Source organism: Channa argus, chromosome 15 (assembly GCF_033026475.1).
Source record: "Channa argus isolate prfri chromosome 15, Channa argus male v1.0, whole genome shotgun sequence".
In the NCBI taxonomy this organism is placed as follows: domain Eukaryota; kingdom Metazoa; phylum Chordata; class Actinopteri; order Anabantiformes; family Channidae; genus Channa; species Channa argus.
The window spans coordinates 21156153-21178815 of record NC_090211.1 but is presented as its reverse complement, the minus strand read 5'-3'; the positions used below and the strand labels follow the sequence as shown (position 1 = coordinate 21178815).

The following is a 22663-nucleotide window of genomic DNA, read 5'->3' as shown; positions in this document are numbered from 1 at the left end:
CTGAATGTTTGTGACAAACAAAGTATTGACCTGCTGAACAGGTCAATATATTCTGGTCCCGAAGGTTTCTCCAGCTGAAAAACTTCATCCATTTTAATGTAGGCCTGTGTTCCAAAACCTTGCCCGTGTCTGGCTCTCTCTGTGCTTAGGTAGCTGCTCACCTTGTGCTGATTAGCAGTTAATGTGACCAAATGTGTAACAAAATCTTGTATTGGACAGTACAGTTAACAATCATATGTTATTAATACAAAAGTGAGGAGTTAGGACTTGAGTTTGTACGATGCACTAGTGAAAAGAAGCCAGTGCGGTTTGATACTCTAGACATCCACTTGGATATGTAACTGGCATCAGAAAAACAGCTCATCTCAGGTTGAGTGACAAATTAAAATTCACTGTATCGAGGCCCAAATATGAAGCAGCTCCAGCTCTGACTTGATGCCAAATAGCTATACAACAGTTTTCCTCCTTATTACAACTGCTTTTAGAAAAGGTTTTCTACATAAGCATTTATCTGATGGTTGACCACTGAAGGGATGGAGGGAAAAAAACTTTTTTTTTCATCTTTCTAACCACAATTCCAGTCAGGGAGGTCTGTGAATTGTCTTTCAGAAGAAATCTGGGAATTGATTAGGTTGTATTTTTATAGTCTTTGGGAGAGTTATTCCTTTGTTTTTTTTATATATATATAAAATTCTGCTGTCATTAATAATATTAGTGTGATACAAAACCGTAATCATCAGCTAACTCAGCCAGCTGCAAGCACCATGACTCACATAGCTGACTGACCAAACTATGCTTTCCTCTCTAATTTGCAGCTTTGAGCCATACACCAACATCTAGCTTTATTCCCGTACTCTCGAGCAATGAAGCAGACTGTCACACTGTAACCGACTCCAATGCCTCAAGTCCTTCTCCAAGCAAGTCATAGTCATATTAATGTTTAATACAAGATATCTGTTCTTAAAAATAGGTGTGTGCTGTTATTCTGCACATTCGTTTTGCTCTTTATCACTACATGGCACACAGCAGTTCATCTTCCTGTTTTATATCGCAGACAGTTTAGAGTTGTTTAACTGCTCTCTCTTAATCCAAATATGAAGACTGATTTGTCTTAAAGCCCTGATGCAGAAATATATAAAAATAAAAAAGCACTGAAGTGTAGGCTTAGGTAAAATATCTTACAGTACAATGTGCAAAGTGTGGGCTCAAGATGCATTTGCATAATGCAGACTGGTTGAGTTTCACAATGCGAGTTCCCATCAAGCATAGATAAATAGGGAACACACCACTGGTGGTTTGAAGATCCTACGTTAAATCTAACTGTAAACTGTTATATTTTTAGTCACTTGTGCCCTTTTTATTGTGTTCGATCTGATGGGCGTCAGACGTCAAGACCTTCACACTTTTTACGGTGCCACTTAGCACTGACGCTTGTCTTTGAGGTACAGCAACAAAGAAAATGTCCCTTTTACCTGTTGCTAGTAATATTGGTCCTGAAGAACTCGTCTTTGAGTTAATGTTGATCTAAATTATTGAAAAGATCTACTGTTAGAAGTATTTTCAGACCTGTGAAAATGTGGTGTACATGATCTTTCAACCATTAGTAAAATGTCACAACATGGACCACGATGTTTGATTAGTTTAATTGGGAGGGAATTTTTGTATTTTCAGTATATATGCGATTGTAATAACAACCCCAGAAGCATACGCTCATTTTATTTTGCTAATTTTCTGTGTCAGAAAGCAGGTCTAGAGGCAAAGCAGCAGGCACATGGAGGCTAAAGAAGAGGCTGGTCATTGCCCCAAGCACTGTACACATGCTCTCACTTCCTCTTTACATAAATAAAGATTAACAGCCATGCTAAGGCTACAGAATTAACTCCAATCAACAAATCTTTTAACTTTGTGTAGCATGATCTAAGATCTGTCTTTACACTTTGCTACTTCTCTATACTGTTGTCTACAGTTTTTAAAAGCATTTCTTATTTAAACTTTTAAATAAGTCATGTGCAATATGTCAGTATTATATAGCAGCCATTAATGATAGAGTATGCCATAAAACTCACATTTAAAGTTTTATAAATTGAATGAGAGCTTCCCAATAGAGCTCAGAACTGTGTGGAAAATTAAAGAAAAAATTTAATAAGCATATCAAGAACAACCTCCAAGAAGACCCCAATGCCAATAATGAATTGCTTCTACTCATGGATAATGTCTGTTATGTGCATCTTGGATTAGTGTATTTGTCTGTACCATAAACCTTCATTTGTCCACACATGAGTGAAAAAACAATAACCAAACGCACTGCTCCACCAGATAATGTTTCTTTATTCCAAAGTGCTTGGTCTAGAGATTTTATGTTCCCTGAAATGCCCCAAATCACCACTACTTAAAGTAGTGTAAAGGCCGTATGAGTAAACTGCACATGTGCAGAATCTCTAGACGAATGTGTTTTTAATCACTTTTGCACAACACAGGAGCACAAATGAATAAGCGAATCCACGTTTCAGACAGTGAATGTTGGATTCAGAAATTAAAGTCCTCTTTAAGAGACTATAGGAAAAAACTATTACTTGCTATTTATTCCAGAACGGTAATGTTTTACAATAAAATGTAGTAAACCAGATTCTGAAAAAGTTTTAGCTCTTAAATTTAAATAAAGTCTCTGACTTTATTTAATTGTCATACATTACAGTAATAGCATTTAGCATTGATGACGGTATGAACTAAATGTGAAAGTTAAAGTCACAATAACTGTTATGAAAAGCACGGCTCTTGCCACCTCCACCATCCACAGTCCTGCTGCCCCAAACCCTCTGGAGAACAGCGTCAACTTGAGCTCAGCATCTGTGGTAAAATAGTCGGGTCTAGTCGAAGTCAGTATTACCATGTCCTTGAATCTGTGTGTGCTTGCGTTAATGCTACAGCTTTCACATCCTGTTTGAAGTGTCTTCCAACCCCCAGCAGCTTCCTGTGTCTCCACAGCAAACTCCAGCAACTCTGCACCTACAACACTAAAGCTCTGCATTCACACAGAGCAACATAGACTCAGTTCTTTGACAAAGAGAGTCGGTTTCCTTTCACCTTACCCCAGTTTCTTTAGCATTTTCTCTTGAGATGCCACACTCTTCTGAATTATGGTTCTCTCATCACCAGTTAGTATTTAGGATATTGATTTCCCTCCCTGTCCACTTGAATACCGAGGAGATGATGTAATATTACTGCTGCCTCACAATGCCTGAATGTCTCGGGAACCCAAACCACACTTGATGGACTCATAATCCATCATCATATTCTCCCAAACCAGATTCAAGTTCAGCTCTGACTTTCTGAACATTTTGAAGTTTAAAGTTAAAGCAGTGGATTGGTTTTGGCCATCTGTGTAGAGCTGAAGGTACAATAAATTGTCAACGTTGCTAATTGTGCAGTTTTTGATTCAGATGAGACTTGATTTACTGGCATTGCCAAAGGCCTTTATGTGTTTTCACTGGAGTTCAGGAGACTGTGTTTTCATTTCTCATTTACATAGGGCCACACTTTTTTCCTAATTAAGTTAAGCTTAGATACATATTTTCTTCCCTGCTTTTCTCACAACTTTCTTTTGTCTAATTCAAACAGTGTGACTATGATTTTAATAATAGGAACTCTCCTGTGGGGGTATGAAATAGAGCAAAAGGAACAACTGCAAGACCCACAACAAATGGAAACAAACAAACAGATATTAAAAGTACAAAGCACAGTTTCAGTAATACAGTGCCATAACCCTGCAATACAGTGGTAAACTTGTCGATGACACAACCCGTATGTGCATACGGACTCTCAGTAGTAAAACAGTAGTTGCCAAAATCTACTTAAGAGGAGCAAGAACAACAACCTGTTACTGCTTATAACACTACCTGCAAGCTTACAGAGCAAATGAATGGACATGTAGAGACTGCAAATATTGCCATAGCTTAGTGATGGAGCAAAATGTTTGCAAGAACCTTCTCTACCTTTCATCCTTTCCATTAGTGGGCTGTTCTGTGTGTCTGTATGTTTGAGGCATCTGTTTCAAGTCAACAAACAGCAGCAGGAAGACACTGATTTGTCCCAGTAACCACCCACTATTACCTGATACCTGCCCAACAACGCATGGCTGAACATGTCGGCACTATCACCGGCTGCCGGAGTTGAAATCCACCCCCTTAAATTGACTCCTGTACAAGATATGTAATTTCCCCACAGTAAATAAGACACAAAGCGCTATATAAGTGCAGACCATTTAACATTTACACTTGATAAGATTTATTTTACTTTCAATATCAGAATTCCACGGCATCGTACTTTAAATCCACCAAGTTCGTCTGCAAACTTTGGAATGTTATCAGTAGTTCTTAAGACACAGTATTTGCTTGTTGTCATGTGAATATCCAAAAATAATAATAAATTAGCCTAAACTTAAACAAAAGTAAGGAGTAATACATGCTGTATCATGACAGGCTGAAAGGCTGTTCACCAGGAGGACATATCATCTCTGAAATCCCCATAATGAAAGCAAGTGGACACCATTACAGGAGGAATTTCCCTTTTTTTCAGATAAAACACAAATAGAAAATTCTTTGCTACAATGATCAATAGAGGAAGAAGAACATCACCGCAGCATGAAGATGAGCATGGCATTATCGTATTGTGGGCTGGTGCTCTTCATAAAGTTGGTGGCATAACAAAAAAGTATTGTTACAGTTGGAAAGTGTTCATACCCTTGAAGCTGTCCATATTTTGTCCCAAACATAAATGTATTTTATGTGATAGGCCAACACAAAGTGGAACATAATTGTGCAGTGAAAGGAAAATGAGAAATGGTTTTCAAAATGTATTACATTAAATCTGAGAAGTGTTGTAGTGCATTTGTATTCAGCCGCCCCAAGTCAATATTTTACAGATGTGCAAAGCTGGTATAGACAGAGTGAAATTTCTGCCCATTCTTCTTTACATTATTTGCAAAATAACTCAAGCTCAGGATGGATGGAGAGCATCTGTGAACAGCAATTTTCAAGTAAGATGACAAAATGTGGAAAAATGTCAGGGGTTATGAATAGTTTTGCAAGGCACTGTATTTATATATTTAGAAACTTCATTTAACACAAACGTGATATGAAGCATTGCTCTAAAATGGTAAATGGTCCAGCCTGTGTAAGACGACCCCCAAACTTTGAACTTGCACAATTTCAGGGCAGTGCCACTAAATACTAACAAAATGTATGTAAACCTTTGAGCCTCTGAGAATGAGGCTATAAAGTTTAAATTAAATATTCTGTACAATGTTTTTTTGTTTGTTTTTAAATTCCACCTGTTTAACAGTTTGAGTTGATTCTTATTGAATCATTTCTCAAATAATGGCCTAAAGGAACCTTTTATGCTATAGTGGAACATCGACCTTACGACTACTTGCATATCCAAAAGGGACATTAAACAGCAGAGAATGTGAGTTTGGAATTGTGGCTTGGCTAAAACATGCTTTACTAAAAGCACTGTGATGGAGCTTTGGTAAAGCCTCATTTCCTGTTGACTGACTGACCGACCATGCAGATGACGCATGCTTCTTGTTTGAGTCTCAGCTACCTTGTCAGCCAAGACAACACCTAGAGTAGCTACAGCTCGCCACAAACAGCAGTTCAAACAGTGGTCTGTTGCGGTGGTGGTATTTTTATTTTTTTGGTACTTTAGGACTCGTATACACATGCACCAGGGATGGATGCACGCTAATTCTAGAATACGGCACAGACAAGTGTGGCTTGTCAAATCTGCCATCTAAAGCAGCAATTATGGGTCGGGTCTGTTTAATTATACCACGCCTTCACATAAACACCCCATGACATATCACTTGGTTTAAGTTCAAAGACAAATTTTCTTTTTCCCTTTTTTTGTGTTGCCTTTCATGTTTCGTACATGTTCTACATTTTTTTCTGACGTCTTAAGAGCCATGAAAGCTGGAGTAACACAATTCAACATGTAGGTTACTGTATTGGTTGCACCAAAAACTATGCAGAGCGGGGATGAAAAGAGTTCTAGTGACTTGATGCCGTATCACAAAAAGGCATTTGACTAGACTCCTAGCACAGATGGAACAAAGTGCACTTTGCAGAATAAGATGTAGCCAGTTACGCTGCTGTGGAAAAGAGAGAGGTGACCTCATTTTGTATTCTTTGCCTTTGAGGAGTTTTCCTGAGCTGATCACAAGGAGGGTGATTCTTCAATGTGGTCCTCTGTCATCTTCTTCTGCTCGCTCTTTTCTCTCTGCTTCTTGATGAGTCTCTCCTCACTTTTTGTGCCTTTTTTTTTTTTTTTTTTCTCCTGCTCTTTCAGCCTCCCTCCTCACTGCTCTTCCTCCCTGCGGAGTGTTGAGTCACAGAGCTGTAGTCAGATCTTACTCACTCCTCATCTCCCCATCCCTCCCTCCTGATACTCCATAAAGACACTGACAGCTGTATTTAAACTAAGAGATATCTTTCTTGCTTGTGGCTTTGATTTATCTTTCTCTAATCAGCTTTAGCATGCAGAGCATATGAGGAGAAAAATGGGCAGTGACTTAAATTTTCAAATAGTCACATTTTCCACTGTGTTTGGTAAATGCTGACTTTGGTTTGCGTGCATTGTAAGCAACATGTTTTCGTTGTGCTTTAGAGCTGTAACAGTTGTTCCTAAAAATATACAATTGTCTAAACTGTCACATCTGTTTACTGCACAACAGATTTTGTCGCCCCCCTTTTTTTTTTTTTTTTTTTTTTTTGTAGTGATTATACTTTGTAGTGATTATAGGGGATTGCCAAAATAAACTGCAGCGAGAATTCAAGCTGTGATAAACAACATAATTCTCCAGCCCCCTGTTGCCTCGGTTAAACTAATGCAGAGAAAGGAAAAATGAGTTGGAGCTAAGCTAAAAACATCCTTTTATTTCAATTATCAAACTGCAGTCTAACATTTAAAACACTGAAATGGTTTATTTTACTTTTAACAATAAAACACCGCAAACAGGAAGAAAAGTAGCTTTCTTCAGTTTTAGGTGTTGAAGCTACAGCAGAATAATTGTCAGCTATTATACATATTTTGTTTTCACCTTTTAAGAAACATGACAAATTAAAAACAAGTGCACTGTGTCATCAGGTATCTGAAGGAAAGTATTGCAGCCAAAAAAAGTGTGCAGGACATTCATATGTTCTTGATGCACCTGTCCTATTTTCAGGTTTGGAGATTTTCTTCTGGGTTTGTAACACAAAAACTCACTCAACTAGGTTGCCAGCTATTTGGATAGCTAACATTAACTTTTCTCTAGGGCTCGGGGATAAGACCGAAATGACAAACTAACTTTTATTTTGTCTACATAAACCCAAGACAAACATGATTCAAAAACCTTTTGTCATTTAGTAAATCTATATGCTGAGCGGAGCCATATGTGGCACATCAGGACAAACAAAAATATGTTTTTCCCTCAATATACACTGCACTGTATGGCTCCAACACTGTGGGTTGGAGAAGTTCTTTATTGAAGGTTCTTTACATTGAGTTCATGCCCTGGGTCAGAGGTGTAGTGTGTGTTTTTAAAGCTGCAGTCTTAGTTCTGTAAGGGAGGCTCCCCATGTGGTAATGGCCTCAAGCATTATTTTAATTACAAGTGTTACCAGCCCTTAATTTACTAGAGTCCAGAGTAATCTCCTTCTGTATGTCGTTCCGTATCACGGTGGCACTCGTCGCCTCCCTGGCTCGGGCTTGTCCTGATCTAAGTGCTGCCTCCCTGCTGAGAGCTAAGGCTGTCAAGGCCTTATTTTTTATTCATTTGTTGTTTTGTTTTTTGTTTTTTGGGGGGGGGGGTTGTTCCCCAACTCTGGTTCGCTAAACCGAGTGAAAGCTGTGTCTTCAAATCATGCACCTCACTGCGAAATCCCCTGTCAAACTGTGGCAGTGTGGTTATTTATCTATTAGTGAAGGGTTTTTACAATTAATATTCCAACACACAATGCACCTTTTCTTTCTAAAGACCAAAGTCCACAGTCCTTCCACACTTTTCTAGATGGTGTACTGTTCAGTGGGTGAATCAATTGGACCCTGATGTATAATCTGTGGCCACTACAGAGTCCAGAATACCAGGTTTCAAATTCTATTCCTGCAGGACAGCCACACAGTTGGCACAGAGCAACGCGCACACACACACACGCACACACAGAAGCACTCTAGCTTCTCCTAGTGCTTGTGCAATCTGTTCCAGGCTTATTTTACACTTTCTTCTTTGAGCCATGCCCACCTACAATCCCCTTTTTCAGATACAGTCTGACACATTAAAACACAAATATACAAAATCTTCTTGTCAGAATTCCGTCTTGTATTTTTTGAAAAAAGGGTTTTAATAGTTTCTTGTCTCCTCTGGTCATCTGCCACAAACTGCAAAGTAGGGGTTATTGTTGTTTAAAGGATGTGCAAGCTGACATTTAAGGAAGCAGCTTTTTTTGTCACCACTGACAACCTATAAATTTACATAATCATTTTACAAAGAAATATGACTTCTGCATTTAACCCATCCCCTTGGGCGGAGCAGTGGGCAGCCACAGGCAATGCCAGGGAGCTGGAGCTGAGTGTCTTGCTTAAGGTAACACCTGGTGCATTGGCTGGGATTTGAACGGGGTTTAAAATGACTCACTTTGCAGAAACATTTAATGACATGCTGTGAGAGTCCTCACATTCACTGAGACACGTAGCTTATGGGATAGCCTACTGCGTGTGTGTGCACTGAGCGTGTGTGCACTGAGTGTGCATGAAATGTGCTAGAATAGGTTCAAACGTTCACTGCACCAGATATTTTGCTAATGTAGCTGCGTCAAATTTTTGACTGAGGCATCACCAGCCTCAAAATCTGTGTTATTAGATCTGATCACTAACATCATTGTCACTCACATGGAGGTGGTTTGGCTTTTGAATCGTGGGTATCAGAAGACAGCAGGTATTCAACATGAGCTTATTTTGCCACACGGAATATGAAGAATATGAAAGGCTTTGGAAGTCAGTTATCCCCAGTGGGCCTGAACCGGCCAAGGTATTGGCAGAGAAATGCACTCGGCAAACATTAATGGAGTCTTTCTGGGGTAAAGGAAAACATCGTGCCTTCCAACAAGCCCAGCAGCAGATGAAAAAACAACAAATGTTGTCGCCAGTCACATTGCAAAAGACACATTCAAGCAGTTAAGAGAGATGGTTTTTTTTGAATATTTGAATACTGTACAACCAAGACACAAAATGTCTGAGAACTGCTGACGTTTTCACATTTTGCCAATATTGTGTACTATTTATCACTGACAAAATTTCTGAAAATATTGGTAATATGCTGTCCTCTGGAGGCATAAAGTACCTCTTATGTAATTTTTCTGATTCTGTAGACTTTGTTGGATTTGAAATTTGTGATCTGTGGTTCACTTTAAAACACGCATTTCCTCTCACTCATTTTACTTCACTGCCTTTTCTTTTTCTACTTCTTCTTTTTTTTTTTTTTTTTTTTCCTCCAGTGGCTGATGTTGCATATCGCCAGCTTTGCTGTTGTAACTGATCATTTTCTGTGGACTGATTACATAACCAAGCAAAGTTGTCTGGCCTGCAAGTAGACAGCAGAATGAGAGACCATCACATCCATTAAAACTGGACCCGATAGGCTTTGGCATTGTGATTCTGATGAAGCTTTAGCTTATCTGTCTATCTGGTGGACCTGCCGCCCACTCAGATTAACTCGCATTGCAGGGTAATCCCTGCTCATGATTTATTGCAATCCCGTGCTGTGCAGACACGGTTTATTTAGCATCTTGTTTTTCTGCTGCCTGTGTCTTGCTTTGTACCTTACTTTCCAACTCCTGTAGTGTTAGATAATTAGTAAGGTAGTCCAATGTACACCTTATGCAATAGTTATGTCTTCAGTGTGGTTATTTCTCTTATCAACCTACTTAGGCTGAGAATTTTCTTTGGCATTCACTGTTGTTAGGAGGCCTGGAAAGGGAAAGTGAGGATGTCAGTCTGATCTCCTTATGATCATCACGTAGACTCCATCCAAATCAAAGACATGTTAAAATCTCTGTTTTCTCTGCTTCAGTGTAAACTGAGGATATGAACTAAAACAATAAAAAATAGGATGACGTCATGATTTTATTGTTTCACTCCTAAATTCTGATCACCTAAAAATGAAAAGGATTTGGACTTGATTACAGAATGTGAGTTGCTGGGTTGACTTCAATAAACAAAGGATTCTTTTATGTTGCATTTGTACCTCCACAAGTTAATCTCAAAGTTAACACAGCTTGGAAAGATTAATATTGACATGGAAACTCGGCAGCAATGTTTATTGGTTTACATAACTTTGGTGTATTTCCTGGTTTTACATAGAGAGAGAGTGGACAAACAGTTGTGGGTCTGGCCTTTTCAGTGTGAATGACAGCTGCCTATGTGTAATGTCACACATGGGATTGTGGGTGGAGAAGTGCGATCGAGAGAAAGAGGGGGAGACAGTGGTCTGCAGTGGCAGCTGTGGAGAGGATAATCCCTGGTCTGGGCCTTAGCCTCTCAATTAGAAACTCCTACAACTATTGTGGCTCAATCAGATTAAAAACACAAAGTGTGTGTGTGTGTGAGTGTGAGTGGGTACATATCATCCACAGAAGGGTAATATACCAGTTCTGGCTCAGCATGGAACAGAGTCAGAGACAATGCTGCATTTGTCTCCTCTCTGTGTGGTTAAAAAAAAAAAAAAAAAAAAATGCCAACCAGGCAAATATTTGATTTCTGCGTTTCCTCATGGGCTGCTTCACTTTTCTGAGCCACCAGATAGACCAGTAAGCATTACAGTTCAGATTTCACTCCAGATGCATATCTCAGCAAACTATTTTCTCTGTCATTTCTTTCTGTAAACAGGGGGCAAAGTGAGATCTTTTTAAAGCAGATTGAACTTGTCTGCTAACAAAGGATAGGTTCTGTTTTTTTAAGTGCTTGATGTGTTTTGGAGTGTTCTCGTCTATTTTTCTCTTTCTTAAATGTTTTTTTTTAAATAAACGATTATCTGCAGGGGTGGACACTGGACACTGGAGCAGAGCAGATCCATCCAGAGTCATGTTAGTCCTGCTCTACGTTGCGTATTAAGGCCTTAACTTCAACAATGTGAAAGTTGTACCTTATATAGTGTGTTTGAAATGCAAATGAATAGCATTCAAATTGATCAACTTAATCCTTTTAGTAGCACAACAATGAAAAAGGGCGTCAATACCTTTCTGTGAGGGGTTCAATTGTTACTCATGTGCTACTTGGGGCAGACTCTGATAAAGCAAAACTTCTGCTGGTTGCACCACAGCAGTGAGAATATTAAAGGAATTATTAAAATAATAAGGTTTTCGTTGCGCGTAATGGCCGAACGTGGGTTGTTACTAAAACAGCTGTTATCATAGCAACGTTCAGTGTGTTGAAATATCTAAAAGAGGAAAATTTGTTACTTTTGCCACTTGTTTGAATTAAATATGAATAATCACCTATTGATCTCTTTTAAAGAAATTTCATACGTTGCTCGGTAAAGTCTCAACACTTACACCACAGTTAACACATTTAAATTACTTTTGTTATTGTATTATTGTACGTATGTTGAAAGAACATATCCAGATGATAGCTTTTGCAGATGAACTATTTCAGATCAGAGATTGGGAAAATTACATTGAGTTACCCACCAGGTACAAGCTGAGGCTCGTTCGTGTGTCTCCTGGAAAATTGACTCAAGCATCTTAGCAATTCATATGTGATCCAGTGTACAGTACACGCTACCATCTGCTGGAGTCTATTATTAACTTTCGTTGTGGACTGACTCATTACTCAAGGTCATGAGGACTTGTAGCCGGCTGGGCTTCTCTGTAATGATGAAAAGCATTGTGAGGTATTTTCATAGTGACACATGTGGGATACTAGGCTGCTTTGTTTTGATGTGTTCACTGTAAGACCTGCACTTGTCCTTTACACGAGGGCTTCAAATGTCTCTTGTTAATTTGTGTTCTTGTTTGCCAATTGCAGTCAGTCTGCTTCACAACAATGAACAGTGACATTTTGATTTCAGTTCAGAAAGTTTTGTTTTCTGGTTGGTTTCAGAGGCAAGGTCGCCTGAAGGACACTTCTGGAGCTGGATTCTAGAACTGCTCCTTGGAGTGGATCTCTGCCAACAAGTGGGCTCGAGCTTGGGTCATGATGACGATTTGTGTGTCATTGCTTGGCAGCTTTTCCACCTACATGACTCTATAAAGGCACATTTTATACTCCTACAGTATTTGTTGCTTTTATTTTTGGTGTAAAGTATCTCCGATACAAGTATTGTATATAGCCACAGACTAACTTTACACTCCACCTCTTCCATCATCTAAACACTGCTGAAACACCCTGAGGGCAGAGTATCAGCTTTAAGTCCTAATACAGCATTTTCATATTTGGCTGTTGGGCATATTGGCACAACTCCTCCTTTGTCAGTGGTGGTATGAGTTTCTTGTTTGTGTATTTTTTTTATTAAAGTATCTGTTAAATGTTTGAGGGATAGACATAATTTCTGGTATTAGCAGTCATGGTTCTGTTCCTCTTATTCTGGAAACCCCCAGATTTTTCTATGGGAAGTCATGAAGGTGAAGTGTGTGGTGGGTGAAGTGTTTAAACAACTGTTGGATGGACATCTAGGTACATTTCTTTTTATTTTAGGTCCCTGGAGGATAAACTGAGCTTGGTCTTGCTCTTGTGTTTCCTGTAGTGCTATCAGTAGTAATAACTTAAATTTTGTAAAATATCTTTATGGATTCATTGAATTTTCCTGTAGATCATCTACGAGGTTAATGTTTTTGTTTTTAATTTGAAATATCTCAAGTATTTGAGTAAGATGTCGTAACTAGTGCACTGAATTTTATAACATTTTGTACAGACACTAGTGGTCATAAAAAATGTATTTATGGGATTTTGTTGATTTCCCCCTAATGTATGTGAGATGCTTAAACCCGAGGATCTATTCTCCTTTTTAAGTGAATTCTCCTGCTCTTTCTTAACGCAAACATTAAGTTGAAATTTATGGTTTTGTCTTAAATGTCTAAACAAATTTCATAGATATTCGTGAAATGTGGGCCCCCGAAGGATTCATTCCTATGATTTTGGCTTTCCCTCAATCTTTCTACTATCACTGTCACGGGGGTGAAAAGCTTGTTATTTTGTGTATGATGTCCAATCAACTGTTGGATGTATTTTCAATTAAAAATTCAGCACAGACTTTCATGGTCCCCAGATACTTGTTCTACATACTCTGGTTTCTTTAGCAACATCTTGAATTTAAAGTATGTTGCTTTGAGATTGTTAAGCAACTGTTGGACAGATATCAGGGAAATTTACTGCAGACATTTATGGTCCCCAGAGGATACGTTTTTAATAACTCTTTTTATATAGTCAACAGAGTCAGTTGGCTACCAAGCAGTGTTGGATCAGTTTGTGTGCTTTCATTGAAAGGTCAGTGTAGTGTGTCAGCCCTGAGGCTAAGGCCCTTTGTTTGAGTCTTGGCTCAGATAGCACCACTTTGACTAGTGTAAACACTTTGCATCTCTCTGTGTAATACAGTTTACCCCAATATCAGCACATGCACATATAGAGTGCACCCCCCAACTCAATACAACGTTTGATTTCTAGCTTCTGTTTTTGGTCCAGGGCCACGCCCTCATTCACTGAAGCTGGTGCAGGGTTAGCAGCTGGGGGTGGCTAGTGACAGCTGGCATTCTGCAGAATCACTGGAGCAAATAGAGCCAGGCCACTCACATTATACAGGGGCCAATAGGACAGCTGTCTTGGGCCGTGCTTAAGGGGAAATTATGAATATAGGGGGAAGGAAGAGTAGATTTTTCAAAAAAAAATAATACAGAGGGCTAAAAGAAAACGTGTCTGACATGCATCGAGGATTGTGAAACCTCTGTTTGATGTTTTGGGTTCAGGTTATGCAAATAATTGTGATCAAATGTGGTGGGAAAAAATGGCTTTCAACGGCTTGACTTGTTCAGTATTTCTGAGTAAAACTGAGTCATTCTTACTTAATGCGGAGATAAACACCTACACTATTTCGCTCCAAGCTACAGAAATAATCTAATGACAGCTTGGTTGTGTATCACATCCTGAGCTTTTGCTTTTCAAACTTGACACCCTGCTGGTCTGTGACCATAAGTTGGGCTGGTGTTATTAAATTGGCTTTGAGTGCTTTTTTGCAACATCATTCAAAATGCGGCTGAATGACTTTGTAATGTTGCTCAGTTTTCCTCTGAATTTGTCTGGACGTTGATGAAATGCAGGGATGCAATGATGATTTTGCATAATCTGCCACGCATTTCCTCATTAATCTTACTAAGCATTTTTCTTTTTGTTTCTTTCCTCTCTCTTTTATTCTGCCGTTTATTTTGCTTTTAGAAACTAAAAAACCAAACTCTAAGCTGTTTGAGTAAAATGTAAAACTTGATGGAGCTTTATACAGCTTCTAATATTCCACACACATTCAAACTCATGATATTCACTGGAGACATTTGCTAAACCCTCTGCTGCGGCAGCATGAAGGTGAATTTCTTTCTTTCCTAAGAACAGAAATGTGGACTTGAACACACTCTAGCTGTAGCTGCACTTTGTCACGCATGAATGCCCTTATAGCTGTCTTTGTAACACTCAGGCTTCCTATTAGGTGAGTCACCATAATGGACTCATTTTTTATTTTTTACACCTTCAGGGTTTATTTTTTTAAATTGTCTTTACCCTTGCTCTCCTCCACTGTACAGTTTGGTGGATATTTGTTTGTGTTAATAACCAACACCTCTCCTTCTCTTTGTGCCTTCTGTTTTTGTCCACACCAGGTATTAAATGAAGAATGTGATCAGAACTGGTACAAGGCAGAATTAAACGGAAAAGACGGTTTCATCCCCAAGAATTACATAGAAATGAAAGCTCACCCGTAAGTATAACATACACCCGTTTCACAAATGCCAGTTTTCAATCTTTGAAATTGTTCTGTGTGCACTGTTGGCCACATCAAGTTAAAACTAAAGAGCCCTGCAATAAATCCTGCTCCAGGAAGATGTTCAGTTTTTGTCAAACTGTTTTAGAGAGATGTTCTTTCAACATTCAGTGATGCATGACAAAATAATAAACACTTCCCTGTAAAGTGTTAATACAGGTCGACACAGTGCTGAGCTATTGGTCACTTATCACAGATTAGTAGAGTGCAGTTTTTTTTTATTTGTTTAAATAATACAGACTCCAAAAAGTTGTTTTTAGGGTCTGTAGAATTTGGGTTCTACAGCCCCAGCTTGTGCCTCTCATCGATTACATATATTAGAACAATATAAAAACAAAGATGACTTCAGGAAATATTTTTTATTGCTTGATTTCCCTTTCTAACCATTATCTATACTCTAACAGAATAATCCACTTGTCTATGGCCACAAAATGTTTGTTTAGTGTACGAATTTACTACACCCAACTAATTGAGTTAGATTCTGTATCAGCTTTTTATTTAAACAGTTTCAAACTTTTACTATTTGCAAATTTGAATCAAAATACCACAATAAAATATGTCAGGCGATAGCAGAGTTTAAAGGTAAAGACATGATGCTTCAACACAGCGAATTACACCTTCACTTAAAGCTTTCACACTCAGACACAAGAGACACACGAGACGCAGCAATACTTGTACCCAGCAATACCCACCGTTACCTTCGGACCTATTTCAACCGCAGCACAAACTACAGCCTCCGTTCACTGATCATTCAGTTGAATTCAGTCCTCTCAGCTACACCTTGAGCAGAAACTGAACATCACCTTCATGATGGAGGGTTTAATGCATTAAACTGGGTAAGTGTTAGCTTGGTGTACCTAATAAACTGACATCTCAAGGGCTACAGTACATGTCATACTTTTCTTGCCTCTGCTGGAACTGAACAATAATTTAATCATATGAACAGGTTCTTGGGTATGTTGAATGGTCCTGTTTACTTTATGAGACTTAAGTGTGTGTGTGTGTGTGTGTGTGTGTGTGTGTCTGTGTGTGCGCGCGCACGTGCACATGCTGAAGCACTTTAGACAACAACACTTGACAGAACCCTTAGAGGTTATTGCCTCTGGACCTGCGCTCGGTGCCAGATTAGCTCTCTCTTTATTACCGAGCTGGAGGCCTCATAGGCTTAATTGAATATTGACCCTCCTGCGTCACTGCTGGAGCATTAGAACATGTCCTTTTTTTTCCTCTGTGGTTTTATTGTGTACAGCTTTAGCTTTTTGTTTTTGCTGTTTTTCAGTTGTAACATTTCTTCACTGTATTTATTATCGCGGTTATGAAGAAATAATATTCAGCTTGGGCTTTTGCATGTGTAATCACACTTTATTCTAGACACCAAAAATAAATCTGACTAGTACTAAATACTGACTGAATGTTGAAAATGAAAAGTTAATCTAACAGATACCTACACTACATTTGTAGATATAATGACAGACTGAACTATAGCTACAGTATCTGCAGCATTTATCCCGTTTAGCAGTTATACATCTGTGCCACTAAGCCTGTGTATTATCATTCCAATGAACATTCTCCTCTTGGTCTTACTACAAGGTTTGAGTGCATTCAGAAAGGTGGCATTTACAGAAATTTCAGCCAGCTGTCTTTGGTCGGCGAAGTCACTGTCGCCCCTTTTAATTGATTTTCACTTTAATATTCATTTCTAATCTGGGGTTTAGGGTTTATTTTTCTTCCAGCCACTCATCAATATCAAAGATTGCTGTAAAGGTTGTGGCATTTAGCAGCCCATGCATCTGCAGGACCTGACATTTCTAGTCAAGAAGACAATAAGGTCAAGGTTACTTTTATTGTCTCCTCCTGGAAGAAAATTGTCACAGATTAAGGGAATTGCTGCATAAAACCCAACAGCATGTAGCACGTCTCCAACAGAGCAGCACCTTATTTTAAAATGAGAGAAGATCTGTGAGGCTGTTCTCATATAACTCTGCACGTACATTGTCGAGTGAAGCATTGGTTCATTGCTGCACTGTAAAGCCGTGTGTAGCAGGCTTTCTGCCTCTGATAGAACTAGAATTGTTTTACAGCTTATTTCTTAATAGAAAGTCATTTGTAAAACTGTATTAGGCTGTTATTTGGGGCTCAGTTGGTAGAGTGGCCACCTAACGACCAATTCACCAATCTACACATTTGAGGATCCATCACCTTAATGTTATCACGCTGTAAACCTGATTCGACTTCCGAATGTTTGTGAGGTTTAGAAGTCTCGTGCACAAATGTTCGTCCATTGCTTAGCATCAGTCAAATAGCAACTACATCCATTGTAAAATTTTCATTGAGAAACTAGCCTGTGCAATAATAGACTAGAAACAGAAGCTGGAGTTTACTCTGGTCTTCCATTGTGGTGACAGTGAAGTGCCTCCCATAGCACCAGGCACCCACTCAGCCCAGTAAACATGCACACACAGCAGCACTGTACAGTAGCACAGAACACAATCTGGCTTCTCTCCAAGTCACAGTCCTTCCTGTGTTTGTATACCAATCCTGCACAACAGTGGTGCTGTTTTTGTGGTTGATGCTTCAAGGGTAAGACCAATGGGTTTTTTTGGATTTTTGTTATTTCAAAAACATCCTGTACAGAGACTAAAAGCAGTAATAAATTGCATCTGCTGACTGTAACGTCTGGGCGAGGAGAGTTGGAAAACACACGAGGCAACACCAGTTTTGAGAACCTCTGCTTTTATTGGATGTTTTGAAAATGACAAATATAAAAATTGACCAGCCCTATTTTAAGTTTGTGTAAAAAGTTCAACAAAAGTGTAAATGCTTCAGGGCTGTGTGTGTTGCTGAGAGTAACACCAGCCATTCTTCTCCTGCTGTTGTTTCCTTGGCTTCATTAATTGCTCTGCTGACACTTTAATTATTAGGCTTTATTTTCTGCCCAGCGTGGACAAAGAACAGATTAAAAGTTGGCTGTTATATTATTGTTTTTTTACCTTTGTGCAAAAAAAGCAAAGATGTCATCTTTTGGCTCGCTGTACTTTTTAATTATTTACAGAAGTGAAAAGCTTTGTCTTGCATGTGTCTCTCTCATCCCTCTTTATCCATCACTATCACTCTTTTTCAATTTGCTCTGTTAGGGCTTTCTCACACGTATCAGAACAATATAGAACTACTAAACATTCATCCTATACATTAAACTACTTTACAGTAGGTTGAAATGTATTATTTTTTTTAGATGAATGCTTCTCAGTTTGTAGGTGACAATAAATTGCCAATGCCACAGGTACTACATTGGATAAGGGGGGGGGGGGTTTACAACTCATGGTTGAGTTGCCTACTCGTCTGTAACCTTTCTCTTGTGGACAGTATGGCCTGAAACCATTCTTTGTAAATAATGAACTACATGTAAAAAAAAATTTTTATAATTTAGCTCATTAAATTCATACCTGGCTACATCAGTGGTTAGCACCACACTCACTTATGTCCCCTCCCACTAGGTGTGATGCTTTCTGGTTTTCCTCTCTCTTGACACGTTGCAACGCTGATTTTCTCATAGGTGTGAATATGTGTTGTGTAGTTGTTGTTTGTGGGTAGCTGTATGACACCCAGTGACCATAGCTGAAATATATGTGGCCTCTTGCTCATTGCACGCTTCTTTCCTTGCACAAGAGAAAAGACTTTTGTAGCACAGCTTGGCAATGGGTGGCAAGTACATGCCTAAAAATACCACACTGAACCACTTTAAATTCTTAATATCAACTTCCTATGCTGAAGTATTTCTTCTTAAAGAACTGTGCTTTAATGTTCTCTTCTTGATATGGATTTTTTTTATTTATTTATTTATTTTGCTGCTTTATACCTCATTTGTAAGTCACTTCAGATAAAAGCATCTGCCAAATGACTAAATGTTACATCACGCTCATAAATACTGGAGATTTCTTTTTTAAACGACTTCCTTGCATTTAGTCACTTTTGCATTTTGCACACCACCGCGTTGAATTTAAAATTAAACACTCAACATGTCAGCAAAGACTTTCCGCTTTACTTCAAGAGTTTGACAACAGTGTGGCATGAACTATTTAAGAATTACAACAATTTATAATACTCAACACTCACATTTATGGTGCCCTATAAATAATGTAGCAAATGGATGTGAAACAGTTGCATGACCAGGTGTGGTCTGTACCCTCTTTAGTCCATAACCAGTCATGCTTGGGAAAAGAAAGGCCTGGAGATGAATGAGCGTTACATGGGCATTTGAAAGTGGTTCATGAGAATTCTCAAAACAAGGTCCAAAAATGTGTCTATACAAGTGAAGGAGGCCAACTTTAGGCTGAAAAACCAAAATAATGCCACCAGAGAGATGGCAAAAAACATTGGGAGTGTCCATTGCAAGTTTGGAACCTTTTTAAAAAGAAGGAATTGAGCAAAAGGCCTGGAAGGTCACAGAAGATGACTAAAGTGGAGGAATTCATTCATTCATGTCATTGTCAGAGTCTACAGGCAAGAAACGGCTGTATGAATTAAATATGGACCATTTTAGGCCAGAAAACACCACCAACAAAGCCTGTCGCGTTCTGGAGAAAGATTCTTTGCACTGTTGAAACCAAGATTAACTTAGCAGAATAAAGAGAAGCGAGGGAACAGCTCATGATCCCAATCATCACCGCATCACCTGTCAGAAACATGGTGTTATGGCTGTAAATGACACCTGACTGCGAATTAAAGTAGCCGGATGAATTCTGAAGTGGACAGGGATATACTGTCTGCTCACAAGCATCCGAAAGCTGCAAAACCGATAGGACACTTCATCATGCTGTGGATGCATAATGACCCAAATCTACCCAAGAGTTTCTCAAGGCGAAGAATCAAATGAGATTCTTCACTGGCCCAGACAGTCACCCGATCTCTACCCAACAGAGCAGTTTTTTACTTACTGAAGACATGACCCAAGATAGAAAGACCCACAAACAAGCAGCAGCTGAAGGCGGTGGTGATGTACACAGGCCAAAAGAATTTATTATTGTTCCAATGTTCATGAGCCTGACTGTACATCCCCCTGATGTATCTGAGCCATTGTCCTTCCCACACACTCACATTCACAGTGTAAGAATGTTCAGATTCCTCAGGGAAAAGACCCCAAAGTTGAAGTATGTGCAAACAGAAAGCTGGGTCTGTTTTTGTAGTCACCTGTCACTGTCTTTGCATCTTCCAGGTGGTTCTTCGGGAAGATTCCTCGTGCCAAAGCAGAGGAGATGCTCAACAAACAGAGGCATGACGGGGCCTTCCTCATCAGAGAGAGCGAGAGTGCACCGGGGGACTTCTCTCTCTCTGTGAAGTAAGTCCCCCCCACCCAAGTGTCAGGGGAACAACATGATCTGTAGTACAGTTAACCTTGTCCTTGGTTCCTTAGTGCAGAGTTTGTCACAATTGATATCAAATCTGATAACATTTCTACGGTTGATGCTTCTGAGTCCGTAGCACAGCTACTTCCTCCTTTTGGTGAAGTCTCAGTGCTGCCCTCTGCTGAAGCATCTCTGCCTGTGGGCATGTATCCTTTTTTTTTTTTTTTTAAATTAATTTTTTTTTTTAGCTGAACTTGTTTCCTCTTATCTGCCCTACACCATTCTGACCTTTGCAAAAGACACAACAGTTTGCAGCCGCCTACGCGGGAAGTTTATTTTTATTCTTTCTTTGAATCTCCTGAAAGCTTCCATAAAGTTGTCACTAGGCTTCCTGCGTTATACTCAAGCAACAACAGAACAAACTGCCATTTACCATCTGGTTGGATAAGAAACACTTAAAACACTCAAAGAAATTTTGAACCCAGAAAAATAAGATGATACGAGCTCATAAATAAAAGTAACAGAACTGTTGTGATGTGAAGAAAATCCCACAGCAAATAAAAGCCTCTGTGTTGCTCATCTACAGAGGCCTTTAGGTGCAACATCAAAATCCTTTTCACGTTGCTTCAGCTACACAGTGAGGTGCTCCACTCCAAATAGACTGTGCAGGTTTGCACGTAGCTTGTTTTTCAGAGCAAATGTAAACCACGGCTTCCCATGCAAGATATTATGTCTTTAATTACTAGGGTTTAGTTAAATGATTAAGTAATTTTAATTATTTTTGCTTTCACGCCAATGGCAGCTGTCCGTAAGACCATGGCACATCCATCCCATTCTCTTCTCTCAAGAATCCCTTAAAGTGAAATTTCCACATGGGCTCAAATATAAAGCAATTAGAATGTGGGGGTCAAAGGTCACGGTCACTGTAACCTTGTGCCAGTCTCATTCTCGTCGAGATAGTAACTCAGAAATGCTCAATATACGGTGGGATTTTCAGGTATTTTCTTCATGTCAAAATATGTTGCAGATTATTTCTTCTATTTTGTTTTCTATTTATTTATTTTTTGTGCCTTTTAAACCCTCTTCTCACAGTCTCTCCCTCTCTGGCCTTCTGCAGGTTTGGAAATGATGTGCAACACTTCAAGGTTCTTCGTGATGGGGCTGGAAAGTATTTCCTATGGGTGGTGAAGTTTAACTCCCTTAACGAGCTGGTGGACTACCACCGTTCAACCTCAGTCTCCCGCAATCAGCAAATCTTTCTGCGAGACATTGAGCAGGTCCCCCAGGTGAGGAGTGAACACTGAGACCAAAATGACAGCAATCACCAGTGAAAGAGCAATGTTTAAAGTGTAACGTGGTCTTTTTAAGAGCGGTAAATGTGTTTAAATTACCCAAACCACCCTTTACTGTAGATCACTTATCAAAGCCCTTTATTCTGCAGAACCAGTAACAGCATGTTGGTTGTAACCACATACATCATTGTGTTGCAGCAACCTTGTTGCAGATGTATCTGTTGAGATCTCTGGTTTGTAAAAAGCCCCCTCCCTCATTCAGTGCAGTTAGTTACTCGAACTTCCGTGTTTTAAAATATGATGTCCTAAAACGTATGAATGTACTGAAAGTGTTTTTTTTTTTGGGGGGGGGGGTAAAACTACAGATAACATAATAACATAGGTGTACAAAGACAGTTTTTCCATAAATGGCCACACTATCAAATAATGCTTAGTTTATCTCTCCAAAAAGGTAAAGTTGCTAACTTGCTCGTGGTTTAGCTGTCTCAAAAAACACATTATATGCTTTCCTTCATTTATATTTAATCATTTTAATTCTGGGTACATGAGTGAGCCATAAATACAAGAGGCCTGTAACTGCTGCATGTTTCATCAGAAGCGTTGCAGCGTTGCATGGGATATTTGAGGTGCATGGAAACATTTTTACTGCTGCGAATTTATTTGAATATGCAAAATGAGAGGGAAAAGTAAGGTAAAGTAAAAGGAAGGAGAAAAGTAACAGAATATAAAACAGTCAAAGGGGAAAAGACCTGACACAATAGCAACCAACCTGTGCTACTGTAAAAAGTTATTAAATGAAAGAACACTTGGGCATATTAATAGTCCGTGGAGCAGGAAACGTACTTGTGTGGAAAACTAAAGCAATGGTCCAGTACTACAAAAATGAAGTACTGGTATGTATGTGACAGCAGGTCTTATTTGTTACTTTGCACATCCGTCCTGTTAAGTAGGACTTGAATGTGAAGGACGACCTATAC

At 39.1% G+C, this 22663-nt stretch overlaps 1 protein-coding gene across 1 annotated transcript in view; it reads left to right on the top strand.

Annotated features, from left to right (window-relative positions):
* LOC137099286 (growth factor receptor-bound protein 2) overlaps positions 1 to 22663 on the top strand; it is a 31198-nt gene that overhangs the window by 5658 nt on the left and 2877 nt on the right. Inside the window, exons 3-5 of the mRNA XM_067475923.1 lie at positions 14892 to 14989; positions 20265 to 20387; positions 21512 to 21680. Coding sequence (XP_067332024.1) covers positions 14892 to 14989; positions 20265 to 20387; positions 21512 to 21680 — 390 coding nt within the window. The remainder of the gene's footprint in view (positions 1 to 14891; positions 14990 to 20264; positions 20388 to 21511; positions 21681 to 22663) is intronic.